The 17,343-nt window shown below is 44.7% G+C and overlaps 1 protein-coding gene across 1 annotated transcript in view; it reads right to left on the reverse strand.

Annotated features, from left to right (window-relative positions):
* ARMH4 (armadillo like helical domain containing 4) overlaps positions 1 to 17,343 on the reverse strand; it is a 553,724-nt gene that overhangs the window by 490,157 nt on the left and 46,224 nt on the right. Inside the window, exon 2 of the mRNA XM_069638088.1 lies at positions 12,418 to 13,695. Within this exon, the coding sequence (XP_069494189.1) occupies positions 12,418 to 13,654 (1,237 nt within the window). The 5' untranslated portion in view covers positions 13,655 to 13,695. The remainder of the gene's footprint in view (positions 1 to 12,417; positions 13,696 to 17,343) is intronic.

The following is a 17,343-nucleotide window of genomic DNA, read 5'->3' on the forward strand; positions in this document are numbered from 1 at the left end:
ACACAGCCCCTTCTCACCCTAACAGTTTTCCTGCTCCTTGCTCCTCCAGGCAGGGCTTTACAAAACATCCTGGTTTGCCTCCTCTATTTCAACTCTAGTTAGACCAATCGGAAGCCAATGCTCAATGCGGTTCTCAGGAGTATTTGTCATGACTTAACTTCTCCTCTTCGTCCCAGTATTTGTTCCATGTTGTCTGGACCGCTCATGTTGGTTCCACGAGGCACTCTGAATTGCTCTGCATCTTCTTCGTCCCAGTAGTGAGGTTTTCACTCTCACTAAGTTGTTGGTGTTCATTCTCGTCTAAGTGTCTAGAGATAATCTACCTATGTGACACTTTCTCTTCCCCGTCTCATTACCTCCTAAGGACTGGGTGTTCTCTACCTTACCAAGGCGCATGGAAGTGAGAGGGCAAGATACATCTTGTGCGGGGTAAGTGGATTTCAGAGAGGTGATGTTTGGGGGACATACCGCATTCTCTCCAAATGGTTGTCCCTAACCTCTTAAGAAGTGTCACCCTCCTTTGGAGCAGCGACAATGCCTTACGCTTCATCACGCTTTACACAATCACAAGTATGAAAGCCGAACCTTAAATGAGCAGAATTGGAGTTGTGTAGTCAATAAAATGCGTGACGAATAACGCTACATGGAAACCTCTAAAATGTGGTAGCAAAAAAACGGGGAGGAAGGGAGAAACCCCCAGGTACAGATCCTTAAGGAGAGGAGAAAGCCCACTGCAAATCACTAACAAGTAATGTGAAAAGAGACTGTTACGCAAAAAGACTCAGAAAAGAGTCAAATGTGCTAGGTCAGAAGGAGGAGACAGACCAGGAATTTCCATTTCAAAAGATGTTTATTAGAAATCATGAAAAATGCCTAACTTTCCCTATTCTAAGAGTTTCCCTACCTAACAGAACTGACTATGATGCTCGTCGTCATGTTCTAAGTCCAAAGGGAAAGTCTGTCCTCTGTCCAAAAATAAACTACTCAATCCCTACCACTTATTCTAACTAACTAAAGACCAGGAGAATGACTCCCTTCTCTTGGGATTGCTTTTCTGCAATTTATTTTCAACACCAGATCTTCAAATCGTTCTTTGCTATTTCTTGCACTAGCTCATTCAGTTCTCTTAGGGGACTTCTCCACGTCCCTCTCTTTATGTCTCCTTGGTTTCTCAAGTTTCTCTAAGTGTAATAGGACCTGCATATCCTTTTCTTGTATTCCTCTCAAGGATGGCTGACAGTTCCTCTTTTGTTAACACCAGTTTCACCAGTGTTGGTCCTGCTCTCTCATTACTTTTTTATGATCTGTTGTACTCTTGTGTTCCTACTGGGATCTGTGTAATGTACCCAGTGACCAGTTTCCTTACTTTGATTATTCTTCCCTTCACTGGAACGAGTAGGCGAGTCCCTGAATATTCTTCACTTGTTTTAGGTTTTAACCATTCACTGGGATGAGTCCCGGAATGTTTGTCACTCTTCTTAGGCTTTACCCATTCACTGGAACGAGGAGCTGAATATAATAGTTATATTCATACCTCTTACTATGACACATATAATTATGCCTCTCTGTTTTATGATTCTTTGTCTGGGTCTCCCACCCTCCCTGTTACCTGGGGTGTTGTAGGGCTGAGTCACCGGGTGGGCACTCACTTTCATAGACTGTGTCTTGTCAGGGTGGCTCCTGTGGTTGCTTGTTCTCCCTACATTATCATGCGTCTGCGTCTCCCTCTTGGTGTGGGTTCGATTCGGTGTCGGAAGGGAGTTTTACCCTTTCACTTTTCCCACTACCCCTTTCCTATTGTAACTCTTTTCTGTGACTTCCATCAGGCAGGTAGGGTCCCCCACTTGGTTGCGATAGCCTGTACACTTCCCAGCGACGGATTTCCTTTAGTCTACCATGAGCATCCTGTAACAGTTCTCAGGCTTGCAAACTTCCTCTGGCCTGCTGCGTACGCAGTGCAATTCTGGCACTTCCTTCTTCCCACTGTTTGCCTGTGGTAAATGCAGCTTCTCCTCTGGGTTCCCAGGTTCTCTGTCCAGCTGATTTGAATCTCGCGGGTCACTCTCTCTTGTTCTCTGGCTCCTCCCCTTTTTATATGGGCGCTGTGGGGCTTCCCCAGTTTCTCATGGTAGTCCTTCTTTTGTGTCGGGGATATACCCGTTATATCTCCTTGGAGTTTCTTCGTCCCAGTACCCAGTGCTCCAGATAAGATTTTGAAGTGGGAGTAATTTACTCCTTATTTTTTTAAGTTGGGAGTAAAATGATTTTTTGGGTTTTAAAAATGTAAGTCCATTTCCCATTGGGGGTATTTTATAAGCGACAAAAAATGTTTCTACCGGAAATGTTCTTGTAATAATTATTTAATTGCACCTAGTTATTAATACCCATTTAAAGATACGCGTTTACTTCTTCCGGTCAGGTAGTAATTATAGCAGTTTATTCCTGTGGTACTTACTACAGGGACTATGTGAGAAACCTGAGGGTATTCTCCCAAGTAGACCTCAGGAAACTCTTATTCAGGTGGCCAGGGGAGGGCTGGTGCTCTCAGATGCCAACGCTGGGGGTGGACGAGCAAGGGAGGTGCAGTATTATACCGAGGAGGAAGCTGAAGGGGACAAAGTCCCTGAGGTTTTCATTGGTTATTCTACATCGACATCCCTTCCACCCAAAGAAGCTCCTTTAACAAAATCCTACCACCCCTACAACTCTAATAACCCAATTAGGAACCCGGTCACCCTTTACCATCGAAGAACCTGATGCTGGAACGGAACTGTCGGCTCGTGCTGGCAAAGCTCGAGCGTGTGCTGTTCTCTAAGGTCCCACCTTGTCCCGTGCTGAAAACGTGGCAAAGGGAGACTCCTGGCAATCACATCCTGACTTATAATTTGGAACACTTCTTTTCTTTATTGAAACCCTATCCCACACTCTTTCTATAATTAGTTGTAAGGAAGTGGCAATAGTTTTTTCTTAGTATAGGCCCTTTTATTTTGACACAACGCCACTAGGACTGCCTTCATTTTCATTTGATGGTTGACGCGTGCTACCATCTTAGATTTAGGTTAGGCGTTTTTCCATCCTGCATTAAAGTTCAATAAACACCCTTGAACTGTGATCACTTGTGTCTGTCTTTACTGTTGCCACTAGGAGTTCCTTACATATGGTGTCAGAGTGGGATATGATTCAATTGATAATAGTTGGAGAACCCACTTAGATGACGAGCGACCAAATTAAAATGTCCATGCTTTACCCAGGGTGTTAGAGAAAGAGCGAATGGACATCCCTCCCCAGTATGACTCAGAAACTTTGGCGTCAAAAGGCAAACTTTATCAAGCCCCTTTTGCCCTGAATGGTGAGAGATTGATGGAGAGCATAACACCTCCATTCCAATCCTTGGTACAGAAAATGGGAGTCCAATTCTTCCGCTTAACCTGTCAAGCTATTCTTCCTGACCAAAAAACTATAGAAGGAAATAGCTAATTTCTCTGATGTCCCTATACCTTTCACATCCCAGAGGGAGATAAAATAGTGGTCTCTCTGGGCTTACAGGTGGGTTATTCTACCACCTCCGCCATCTATGTGATACCCCTCAAAAAGCGGGGTATAGAGATCTTTCCCCTTAAATCAGGTGGAAACAAGCCAAGGTTCTCCTCTTCCCAGAACTATTCGGTAGGGTGAAATACTAGGAACTCTCATATATTAGAAAACTATGGAGCTCCCCACTGAAGAACCCCACTAAAAACTTGGACAGTGTTAATGAGACTCCAGTAAGATCTCCCTACCTCTTCTCAGAAAATCACCATCTTTTGTAACCCAAGACATATAAAGCCCCATCGTTAGAGAACTTCCTATCAAACTCATTTCAGGGGAAAACAATATGGACAAAATACCTTAAACTCCCCAGGTTGAAGGTAGGAGAAAATGGAAATTTGGTAAGTGAAACACCTGGGGAACCCAAGCTGAGGGAAATACCCAAAGAAAACCCAATGTACAAGACCTTGGGGTAAATATCTTCACCTAAAACATCAGGAGGAGACCTAGAAATCCCTTCTACCAAAAACCAGATCCCAGAAACCCTTCCTTATTATTCAAAGGAAAAAGTAGGGGCGAGCAAAGGAGAGGGGAGATGCGAGAGAGATTGTATGTTAACCAGGAGGGGCAAAACCTAGAGAAACAGAACACCCAGCAACATTTATTTTTAGGCCCCTGAATAAGAACAGCAGAGGGTCAACATCTACCATCTCTATGGGAGTCCGAAACATCCCAAATAGACTGGTGCCTATTTTGTGGGGAAAAAAGCAATGTTATATAAATCGGCCCTGAGGCCATCGAGGATGAACTATTGAGAGCTCAAGAAGGGGTACAGAAGATCGAGAGAGGAGGAGTAGTGCATACCCTCTTGAATGCATCTTCTAAACAATCCATGCTAGACCAAGAAGGGGTTAAAAGTCCTAACGGTGACAATCCCAGTTACATGATGAAAGGCTTGGACCAGCAGTCTGGGTGTTCCATAGAGGAGTATCGACATAAAACACTGCAGGCCAACCAGTACGGGGGAAGGGCATGTGAGAAAACTGAGGGTATTCTCTCAAGTAGACCTCAGAAAACCCTTATTCAGGTGGTCAGGAGAGAGCTAGCGCTCTCAGATCCCAGCCCTGAGATTGGACGAGCGAGGGAGGATCACCTGGGTAGGGGAGCCCAGGGTTATGCTAAGGGGAATTCCCAAAGGGAGACGCATTATATACCCAGGAGGAAGGTGAAGGGGATGAAGTCCCTGATATTTTCCTTGGTTATTCCATATCGACCTCCCTTCGACCCAAAGAAGCTCCCTTAACAAAATCCTACCACCCCTACAACTCTGGTAACCCAATTAGGAACCCTGTCTCTCTAAAAAACCACAAATCCCAGAATCCTTGTTTTCCCGGGTTTCACCCAAATACTCCCCATCCTTCGTCTCCACATCCCTCTGGTTATTCTTTTCTGAACACCCAATCTATTATGACAGACAACTACCCTTGACAGACAACTACCCTTGACAGACAACTACCCTTCCCACAATCCCTCTTGTACATTTCGCGATCCAGGCTATTCCTGTTCACTCCACAAACCCTACAACAACCACCCTTCTGAGATCACTACCGACCCTGCCAGTACGAGGGTTACAATTCCCTATAACAACTGTTCCCCCTCCTACCAGTAGGATATTCCGACACCAACACTTTCTCCCGATGTAGGAAGCAACAGACTAACCCTAAAATTGTTTACCTGACATGGCCCATCCGAAGGGTCAGGCAAAGTCAGGCAATTGACCTGAATCTCACACACACCCGACGGCCCTTCCCTTTCTCACAGGGATAAAAGGTGGAGCACAAGACGAGCAAGAAAGACTGCATGACATGAGAGGTAACTCAGCAAGGCAGTTAAAAGGAGGGGAAAGACAGCGCAGACAGAGAGGGTGACAAGGAGAGAAGTGACCTTGCCCTTTCCTGACCACGACCAGTAAAAACTTCTGCAGAAAATATAACACAGTGAACAATAGCCAGCATGTGTTTCAGCAGATGTCTACGGTACGCGAGACCCTTGTCCGCTTATAACCAAGGCGGGGAGAGACGATGGTCTCGGAGGTACCGACCTTGACTCCAAGGATAAAGAAAGGCAAGCAGTTCATCACAGCCGGTGAATCAAGGGGAGAATCGGTAAGAAACCGAAGTGTCATGAACGAAAAGTAGCCAACTGTTAATTTGAACTTTTAAATTGTAAAGATACAATTGAAGAAAGAGGGCAAAAGCCAGCAATAGAGGAGGTCGGCACAACATGGGTGCTCAAGCAGGAGACTCTGGACTACTCCCCGATGGTAGTAAGACTACCGTAACCAGAAGCCCCTGTGAAGAGGCGAAAAGAGGTCAAAGTGGTAATACAGGGCTCTTATAAAATCCTCTATACTGTTGAAAGTCTTTAACCTGCAGATTATTGAGAAAGCTAAGGGAAGTGAATCCGGCATGGTGAACATTAATACATGAACTGTATCTCGTAAAGATTAGCAAGAGTGAACCTGTTGGAGGGATGCTAATCAGAGGGGGTGAAGTCTAAAGTCCCATGAGAAGTGGCAAGAGTGAACCCGATGGAGGGATGCCAATTTAGAGGAGCAAAGTCTAAAGTCTTGAGAAAGAGTGTTTTGACAAAAGTGAACCCGGAAGAGGGATGTCCACGAGAATTGTTTGAAAAGACATCAAGACTGCTAAAAGTTAAAAGATAAACTGTCTTTGTGCAAAGCCATAGTGAACATGGAAGAGCGAGGCTGAAAACTGAGACAAATATTCGAAAGGGGTCTGCGCCCGGAAGAGAGACCCAGGGGTGATGAATCCCCACCTCGAGTGCAATCAGAAAGGAACTTTTGTTTATTGTGTTGTTTAGTTTCTTTTGGAACCATCAGACTCTTGGAAGCTGGAGACTCTGAAGGTTCTGATATTGATAAAGAACTGTTTGAGGGGTCTATGCCCAGAAGTGGGGGACCCACGGGGGACACCATCAACCGACAAGAACTATGGAATAGAATTTTGTGTTTTTTTGTTGGATACATCAGGCCTCGAAGGCAAGAGACTGTTGTTAAAAGAGACTTTACCATCGAACAACCTGATAGCTGGAACGGAACTGCCGGCTCATGCTGAGAAAGCTCGAGCGTGTTCTGTGCTCCAAGGTCTCACCTTGTTCCATGCTGAAAACGTGGCAAAGGGAGACCCCTGGCAATCACATCCTGACTTATTATTTGAAACACTTCCTTTCTTTAATGAAACCCTATTCCACACTCTTTCTATAATTAGTTGTAAGGCAGTGGCAATTGGTTTTTCTTAGCATAGGCCCTTTTATTTTTTTTGACACAACGCCACTAGGACTGCCTTAATTTGCATTTGATGGTTGACACTTGCTCCCATCTTAGATTTAGGTTTAGGTTAGGCGTTTTTCTATCCTGCATTTAAAGTTCAATAAACACCCTTGAACTGTGATCACATGTGTCTGTCTTTCCTGTTGCCACCATGAGATCCTTACATATAGTGTCAGGAGTGAGATATGATTCAATTGCTAATAGTTGGAGAACCCACTTAGATCACGAGAGACCAAATTAAGGTTTCCATGCTTTACCCACAGTGTTAGAGAAAGAGCGAATGGACAACCCTTTCCATGACTCAGAAACCTTGGAGTCAAGAGGCACATTTTATCAAGCCCTTTCTGCCTCAATGGTGAGAAATCGATGGAGAGCACGACACCTCCTTTCCAATCCTTGGTACAGAAGATGGGAGTCCAATGCGTCCCCTTAGCCCCTCAAGCTATTCTTCCCGACCGTAAAACTATAGAAGGAAATCGCTATTAAATCTGATGTCCCTATACCTATCACATCCCAGATAGAGAGAGAGAATAAAATTGTGATATCTCTGGGCATACAGGTGGGTTATCCTACCACCTCTGCCATCTATGTAATAACCCTCAAAATGCGGGGTATACAGATCTGTCCCCTTATATCATGTGGAAATGAGCCAAGGTTTGCTGTGCTTAACTTTGCTCCTATTCCCAGAACTATTCGGCGGGGTGAAATACTTGGAACTCTCAAATATGAGAACCTATGGAACCTATGGAACTCCACTAAAAACCTGGATGTGGTTAATGAGTCTCCAGTAAGATCTCCCTTCCTCTTCCCAGAAAATCACCATCCTATGGAACTCAAGAGATATAAAGGCCCATCATTAGAGAACCTCCTATCAAATTCATTTTAGGGAAAAAGACAATATGGACAAAATACCTTAAACTCCCACAGGTTGAAGGTAGGAGAAGAATGACATTTGGGAGATGAAACACCTAGGGAACCCGAATTGAGGGAAATACCCAAAGAAAACTCAATGTATGAGACGTTGGGGGAAATATCTTCACCTAAAACATCAGGAGGAAGCCTAGAAATCCCTTCTACTGAAAACAAGATCCCAGAAACCCTTCCTTATTATTCAAATGAAAATTAGGGGTGAGCAACGGAGAGGGGAGATGCGAGAGAGACCTTATGTTAACCATGAGGGGAGAAACCTAGAGAAACATAATTTATAAATTATTTTTAGCCCCCTGAATAAGAACAGGAGAGGGTCAACATCTACCATATCTCTAGGGGAGTCAGAAACATCCCAAATAAACTGGTGCCTATTTTGTGGGGAAAAGGCCACGTTATAGAAATCTACCTTGAGGCCACAGAGGAGGAATTATTGAGAGTTCAAGAAGGGGCAAGGGGGTAAGGAAGATTGAGAGTCCAATCACTCCAGCCATGACATCTAAACCTACCTCTAAGCCAGTCCAGACTTGGAAGCCAACCTAATGTTCCCTTGGTGGTGAGAGAACTAGATCTGGAGAGATTAATAGTCTTTCACTGACAGTGATAGTTATTTCGGCACTACTATGGAGAGATCAAAGCTAATTGGCTCAGCAGTGGCTACTGTGGGTGACAAAGCTTTGGGACTTTGTTTAGATAATTTGAGGATTCCCCAGCTTTTATCAGTGGAACCGGATCCCACCCCTGACACCCTTTGTGGTAGGACAGAAGGAAGATACAGACCAGGATTTTCCATTTCAAAAGATGTTTATTGAAAATTATATGAAAATTGCCGAACTTTCCCTAGTCCAAAGGAAAAGTCTGTCCTCTGTCCAAAATAGATTACTCTATCCCTACTTTGTATTCTTACTAATTAAAGACTAGGTGAATGATTCCGTTCTCCTGCGAAGTGTAATAGGACCTACATATAATTTTCTTGTATTCCTCTCAAGAATGGCTGACAGTTCCTCTTTTGTCAACACCCGTTTCACCAGTGTTGGTCCTTCTCCCTCTCATTACTTTTTATGATCTGTTGTATTCTTGTGTTCTTACTGGGATCTGTGTAATGTACCCAGTGACGAGTTTTCTTACTTTGATTATTCTTCCCTTCACTGGTACGAGTAGGCTGAGTCTCTATACGTTTCTCACTCTTTTTGGTTTTTAACCATACACTGGGATGAGTAGGCTCTGTCCCAGAATATTTTTCACTTGTTTTAGGTTTTACCCATTCACTGGGATGAGTTCCGGAACATTCTACACTCTTCTCATGCTTTACCCATTCACTGGAACGAGGAGCTGAATACAATAGTTATATTCATACCTCTTACTATGACACATATAATTGTGCCTCTGTTTTTATACTTCATTCTCTGGGTCTCCCCCTCTTCCCGTTACCTGTGGTATTGTAGGACTGAGTCACCGGGTCGGCACTCGCCTTCGTAGATTCTCTGTCTCGTCAGGATGGCTCTTGTGCTTGCTCGTTCTCCCTCATTTGACACGCTTCTGTGTATGACTCTCGGTGTGGTTTCAGCATTGGAAGGGAGTTTCACTCTCATTTCCCACCACTACTTTCCTGTTGTAACTCCTTTGTGGGACTTCCTTCAGGCAGGTAGGCTCTCCCGGTTGGTTGCGGTAGCCTGGGCACTTCCCAGCCACGGTTTTCCTTTAGCCTCCCATGAGTGTCCCTCCTGTAACCGTTCTCAGGCCTGCAAACTTCCTCTGGCCTGCGGTGTATACACTTCTGGCACTTCCTTCTTCGCGCTGTTTGCCTGCGGTAAATGCAGCTTCTCCTCGGGGTTCCCAGCTTCTCTGTCCAGATTTGATATCATTGGTTATTTATAACGTGCTTAATACCCAGAGGTTTCTAAGTGTGGACCCGGGGATCGAACCTGTGTTGCTCTGTGTCGCCTTGCTTCCAAGGCGAGCATGTTGCCCCTGAGCTATCCTCCCGAGACCTCCCGGGAGGATTTAAATCTCCCGGGGCTCTCGGGCTCTCTCTCTCTCCTCCCCTTTTTATGATGATGCTCTGGGGCTTCCCCCAGTTTCTCATGGTAGTTCTTCTTTTGTGTCATGGATATATATATATATATAACTTTAACAAATACAACCTTATGATTATTGAATTCAGAATTGAAAGAAAACGTAATAAATAAGTAGCACCGTTACATATGGGATTAAAAGTCAATGGAGCTTTAAATTCAATGCAATCACCATGTGCTGAACACAGAAATGAATGGAATGTCAATCCAAGTAAAAGCCATGTATGTTGAACTTTCAAGTGAACAGAACTTTGAATTTAAGTGAACCCAGTACCTACTGAACTTTAAAGTATATGGAAACTTAAGAGCGCAAGTGAACCTAATATCTGCTGAACGTCAGAGTGAATGGAACTTTGGAGGTGAACTTTAAGAGTGAATCAAAGAGAGACATAATAAACAGCAAAGTGAGAGAAAAATATGCTTTGAAGCTGAATGAACTGCAGCCCTGAAGTTGAACTAGCAGTCAAGATATTTGTAAAAAGATGAATCATCCAACAGGGCGCAAAGGGGCGCAGATCTTACAGACTCCTGAGAACACTATTGCGATAGGGAAACTGTGTCTTGGGGAAGGGACCCCTGAGGCTTAACCCTTTTATTGACTTGAGGACAGAGACTCAAGATTCTTTTGTGTTTGGAACTGTGTTTATTTGGAACTTGGGGAAGGGGACCCCGAGTATTGCTTAAAACGACATCATCCTGAACTTCAAGAATACAATCCTGAGACTTCCTGAGACAATCCTGAGACTTCCTGAGACAATCCTGAGACTTCCTGAGACTTCCTGAGACTTCCTGAGACTTCCTGAGACTTCTGTTGGAACTGTTTTACACTTGGGGGAAGGGAGCTGGAAGGAAGTTGTGAGCTGGAGGGAGCTCAGAACATTGTGTTGGACACTTATGCTGTTGGTTGCTGACATCGCTGCACATTGTATAGATTATTTGTGAGGGAAAGTATAGGTTTTGAACATAGACAGATTCCTAACTCTTTGACTCAGACTTTCCTTAGTTTTGTTTTGGTAGGGAAATCCCAGTATAGGGCACGTTAGGCCTTCTTCCATCCTGACTTTTAAGTTAATAAAGTGTTTTATTTCTAATTCAGAATCTGTTGTCAGTGTCTTACTCCAGGATGCCTTCACAAAGCCTATTAACATAGCATAACATTAGGCAAGGGGCCATGAGATTAGGGTTGACTGGTAAAGATACACAGCAAATGAATCTGGGCCAGCCGCTTTTCCTGCTCTCTGGTCACATATAGTTTCTGCTACTTGTACCAGAGAAATATAAGAGCCTAGTTCGGGGTTGATCAATCCCAGCCAACGTCAGTCTGCTGCCCCGCCTCCTACATGCCCTCGATATAAGTTACAGAAGAAATCTTCCCTCTTGCTCCTTAATAACACTGAGGTCAGTACTGTTAAACGGGGAGATTTTCTTGATGGTCAGGTAACTCTGAAAGGTGAGTAGACTTGGTGCAGAGTTAGTTACTTGTCAGATGCACCTGACTCTGCCCTTGATCTTTTCCGAGGGCAGTCGAAGGAATAATCTTAACCTGGATGATATTAATCAGGGAGGAAATATTGAAATCTATGAAAAGCAAGGTGCTCTAATGCTGAGGCGGTGACATGCCAAATGTGCCAGACTCTTCATCTTTCTCATGGCGACACAATCAGTACCATTGATATGGAACATATTAAATAATTGGTGACTTTGTGGTGATCAGTACTTCTGAAAGGCTATATGGGCCATGGAAGAGTTTGTCATTTATGGGGTATGCCTGGATCAGTCTTTCATCCTTCTAGGGGGCGGGGGTGATGCCGGTACAAGTGAAGTGGGTAATACTGCGAGTGACAATTTACTATTGGGATCTGGTAACCTCGAGACTCTGCTTGTGCTGGAGCGGAATCAGCCGTACTTTAGTTGCGCTTGACTCGTCCTTTCATCAAGCGTGAATCCAGAATCCATGGATCATTGACCCAGTTTCACCACTTGAGCACAAGTTGTCTACTTGGGCAATAATGCTCCATCGTCTGTGGCCCCGCATCCTCATTTTCTAAATTTAGCAGCACTTAGGAAAAGACCCACTACAGGTTTCCCAGCCCGATATCAAACTCTGACATTCTGCAAAATCAGCTCACCCATGGCTTAGGATCTCACTCTTCCACTATATGGCAAGGAACGTTTAAGGTTTCCCATTGATGTTCCCCAGAATCTCACTAACTGAAGCTTTGATATGTTGGAGGACAGAACCAATTAGATTCATTTAACAATGATAAAACAGAACACATTTTCAAATATGCTGATAAATTGCTTGACCAGCTAGCAAAGCAATGCCTGCTAGCTAGTTGGATTTCACATAGCAAATTCTGCACTAGTTCCTTCAAGTATGGCCTAGAATTATGTGAAAAAGGGATAAACATGTATTCATAACCTATTGCATGAGAATAACTAACATACTTTAAACTACTGGCTTTAAAACATGGTCTACCTCTAATTTAATTGATAATGGACTAATAGATATCAATAACAAAAATGCTGTCTTACCTCTGTCTTCGTTCGCCTCCAAACTTGAGAGACCGATGGTGCGAGGCAAAGGATTTGAAAGGATGTTACCAGCAGGCACAACTGTACTGCTTAGAGTAGGCCCAGGGTCGCCTGCATATGGCGCTTGGGAAACCTGTAATCCAGGGTCAGTGGCTTCAGCTGGCGTTCCTGGCTCTGCTATGGTTTCCAGTAAAGTGCCTGCTGAATGCGTGGCAAACCTTTCCTCCATTTTCTCTGTGGTTGCATCCATGGGATTTGTCAAAGTAAGACCCATTTTTCCGCTGTCGACGTCAGTACTCACTGTTTCAGGAGTCGTTAAAGTTGCACTTCCGTGTCTTGTGAATTTTTCTTGGCCCGTAGGAGGGAGTTTAGTATCATCCCAATCTTCACTGATTTCCGAGACAGGCGATACAGACAGTGTTTCCGCTACTAAGTTTTCTTTTATATCCCTGTTGTCGGTTTCCAATCGGGTAGAGATATCAGTGAACAGCTCGGCGCGTACGCTGGTGACAGTCGTCAGCTGTGCAGAACTCAGAATGTTGGATACACTCACGCCAAGTTCCGAATTTTCATGCTGGTCAACAGAGGGTGGAGACAGAGTAGAAGATTCGGTTCCTGTTTGAACAATGCTGGTTCTTGGGTTGGTAGTCAACATTTCTTCTGTGTTGAACTGTGACAGTGGTGGATGTTCAACTACGCTGCCATTATCTTGACTGTTATGTTCGGCCCCGTTTGTGGGCATAGATTCTTCCAAAGACTGGGAAGCATTAGGCTCATTGGTTGTGGGGATTCCAAGTGAGGTCTTGGCAACTGTAGCACTCGTCAAGTTGAACTCTATATTGGATGTTAACGGAGAGGCGATAATGATGGTTGTCAAAGCCAGTCCATTTCTATTTGACAGTCCACGGAGATTAGATAATTCCTGCTCCGCAGCTGATACAGACAAAGTTGTACTGTCAATATCTGAGCTCCGATCACCCGTGGGCACGTCCTGTTCAAGAGCTCTGGTGGTGAAATTGTTGTTCAGCGACGTCCTAGGTGGCACAGTCAATACACTTTGTACATCTAAGGAATCCGGCGCAGGAGAGGTCTGCGGGGACAGCATTGGATCATCCAGCGGGATTTGGGCCGGATCACCAGGCTCTGTTTTTTGAATGGCCGCACACATAACGCCCAGGGTGCTGAGCAGGACACCACAGAGGACCGCACAAACATGGAACCCGCAGAGTGTCATCATGTCCGAATATGGCTGAGCAGGTGTTGCAAGATGCTTGAGTCCTTCTGGGAACAATTAAACAAGCCTGTTACATTCAGCAATATGAATTCAAGTAAACACAGACTTAAGAACAACACTGCAATTAGTCAATATGTACACAATTTAATGTATTCTATTTAGTGTGTCGTAACATGCATCAGTTTGCTTTAATGTGGTTTTCTTTAAAAAAAAAAACACTTAATCACATTTGTCATGGTTTCTCCCCATAAGTTTTTAACCTAGAATACAGACACCCCAATTCCTTGACAACCAGATGGATAGGTCGTAGATAGAGCACCCTGATGTATGCTCCTTTTATGCACATTCACAAAGGTACTGAAATCAATCAGGAGTAAGGCTCGGACACAAGCGCATTTTGTTGATTGCTAGAGACTTTTATTAACATAAAATGGGTTAGAAAAGACCGTTCTCGCCCCATCACTAGGAGGGGTTTCCCTTCCTCAACAAAACTAAGGATGTCAATTGTCGGAATGTCCAAGTAAAAGAGGTCTCTGTCCTGTGTCCGAAATCCTAACCTGACCCTTAAATTCTAAACCTACGTGACAAGGGGTATAGCCTCTTAGGTGAGCAATGGCGGTTCTCCACACACTTTCAACACAATGTCCCAGAGTGGAAAGGTGCAAAAGGAAACAAGTAATCAAAATGCCACAATCCTCAGGGGGTCCTCCCTTCCCCCGAGTTTCTCAGCACAAGCCGTGTAGGCATCATGGAGCAAGACACATACAACAGATTTGCCTTTCCTAACAAAAGTATTTTTATTTTAAATGTCAGGGTGGAGTGAGGCCTAACTTGCCCTATGCTAAGGTGGGATTTCCCTACCTAAAGAAACTAAGTATAGACTGTGGCTGTAAATTCAACTTAAAAGTCTGTCTGTGGCCAAAAACTATACTTGCCCTCACAACTAAAGATATACAATGTGTAGGGATGTCAGCACTAAAAGAAACAGTGTACAAAAATAATGTTCTGAGCTTCTTTCAGGCCTGGCTTGTTTTCAAATTCCCCTTCCAGAAGTTCAAATAGTTCCACAAAAAGGCTCAGGGGTTCCTCTACACAAGTGCAACACAATTCCAGGATGTCTCTGGGAACCTTTCGTCAAGTTCAATACAGTTCCAGGGTATCTTGGGGTTCCCTTCCCCAAGTTCAACACAGTTCAAGTCTCTTGACTTTCAATGATACTTCCACAGTCTCACTTTATGATCCTTTGGCCTTCGCAACCCTTCAAACAGATGCTTGCCTTTTACTTCAACAATTATACAACACAGCCATTGTCTCTTGGCATCTCGCGGCTCTTTGCCAAGTAGGGCAACTCGGTCCAAGCGCAGTCGTCGGACCACACACTCCACCCATCACAGGTCACACAACCGATAACCTTTAGCACTTTGTGATGGTTTTTGGTTGTCCTTGACCAACACAGATTTGCACCCTGCACCAGTGCCAATAAATAAACATATGCTGTGATTTCTCCTTGGCGGACTCTTGGCTTTCACTGTATTCTGTGGTGTATCCTCCTCCCCCACCTTGCTTTCACACTGTCCATTCAAGTTCAGCAACTTGCCTTTCACGCTTGCTTTTCACTTTTTCATTAGTATTCATTACAGGCTTTTGCTTTGTTCATCAATACTTCTCAGTGGTTTTCACTACTTCCACAATAGCACATCATTCGCTTTCCACTTGTGTCATCATTTCATATCATTTCCATATCTTCTCTGTAGTTCGGTATTCAATATATGTTGTTGTATTAAAGAAAATACTTGCCAACTTGTTCAAGATTCAAAGTTCCCTCATTCGGGTTCCAAACCCCATTCTTATAAGTTTCACTTCTACTTCTGTCGCTACCAGCAAATGTCCAATTCTCACCTCTGGAGTGCCCCGGTGCGAATATTCCCTGTCTTGTACTCACCGTGGCTTGTCTGTGCCTATGGGCGCCTTTCTTCTGTTCTCCGACTTCGGCCTCACTCCTGGGTATGCGTCGAGAGTTCCAGTGAGCAGCTCTCACCATCTGTGAACCTCGTGGCAGCGGCCCACAGTGGTTCGGAGTCTTCTGTGTTCCCCAGCTCCAGCTGGGAACAAGCAGTAAAGGGGACTGCAGGGGGCTCCAACCTTTTCACGGCCCGTTTGGGTCATAGTGCCTCTCTCCTCCATCTTCAATGCACAGCATCCTCTCCACTGGCCCCTCTCCAGCCTCCTCCTTGCCTCGCAGCTGTGTCCTTCTCACCAGGCAGGTTTGTCCTCTAGTGCTGCTAGGCTCTCCTTTTAAGCACCTGTGGCGTTTTAATGGGTTGCAGGTGCAAGTCCTTTGCCTGACCACAATTGTACCAATTAACTGGACATAACTGACCCTCCCATAGGCATATGATTATGGGACAGTGGTTGTGTTTAGAAGGGATAAAGCCTTACAATAGCCTACGAAGGTAAGGAGAGGGCAGGACGCATTCTTATATGGGAAAAGAAGATACCAAGTCTCACCTGAAGACACACTCTCCCCACTCCCCAAGGTCCCTCCACCCAGGTGATCCTGCCTGGCATGTCCACCCCTAGGGTCCAGATCCAAAGGTGATGGCCTTTCCGAGGCCACCTGAGAGGAAGATCAAAGGGGAGTTTATGGGAGGATGCCCTCAGGTTCCTCACAAAGCACAGTTATTTTCCTCCGAGATTTACACTTTTCGAATCCAGGAGGTATGGTTCCCTTTTCATGGATTTCTCACACTCAAGGGGCACTCTGCTGACCCTTGCCTTCACAGTTCAAACAACACAATTCCCTCCCCAGGGGGTATGATTCTCTACCTCTGAAGTCTCCAAATTCTGAAGAGGTTACTTACTTGTTCCTAATTCTAACAGTCAATTACCCTGCCTAGCATACTCTGATGTCAAGTCTTTCTGTTACACTTTGGGTGTGGGTCCCAGACTCGCAGTTACATTGCCTGGTATACTCTCCTGCCAGGGCTTTCACTTCACTTTGGGGTGCAGGTCCCAGATTTGCAGTTACATTGCCTGATATACTCTCCTGCCAGTGCTACCACCTCACTCCAACAAAAAGGTTTCCTCTACTTCAGGGGGATTTTCTTTCCCTGAATCAAACTTCCACTGGTTTCCACTTTAAAGGGGTATGGGTCTTCCCTTGTTTTCTCAGATTTAGGTGTAAGTTCCGGACGCACTGGGTTTTCATCATTGTTCAAATGTCCCGTTTCTTTCCCATTCAAACAGTTTACAAACGTTCTCCTTTCCTTATTTATCGTTCATGTCTACGACCCACTCTCAATCAGATATATTATTTGTTTCTGCTATTTCGGTGTTTCAGCTCCCTCGCTGCCGTTTACCCAGTTTGTTAAAGGTGTGCGGCAAATCCTTCGGAACGCCTCAGCGTCCTAGATTTCCCTATTGGGCTCAAACGGTATTCGTCGGCATCTCCAGCTTCCCTCGCAACTTCCCATTCTCTCAGAAGTTGCCCATCAGCTGACCTTCCTTCCCAGAGTCTCTCCGTCTGACACTTCCCATAGTATCCCACTCCGCTCTGCAAACTGCTTCTTCTCCATATCCCGACCGACTTCGGGAATGAAGTGTCTCTCTCCATTTTGGCACTTCCTATTTTTAAAAAGCGCAACACCTCCTGGACTCACAAAACAACTAGAGCGTGTCTCTAGTTCTGGACT

This window comes from Ambystoma mexicanum, chromosome 14, assembly GCF_040938575.1.
Source record: "Ambystoma mexicanum isolate Mex_15411 chromosome 14, UKY_AmexF1_1, whole genome shotgun sequence".
NCBI lineage: Eukaryota > Metazoa > Chordata > Amphibia > Caudata > Ambystomatidae > Ambystoma > Ambystoma mexicanum.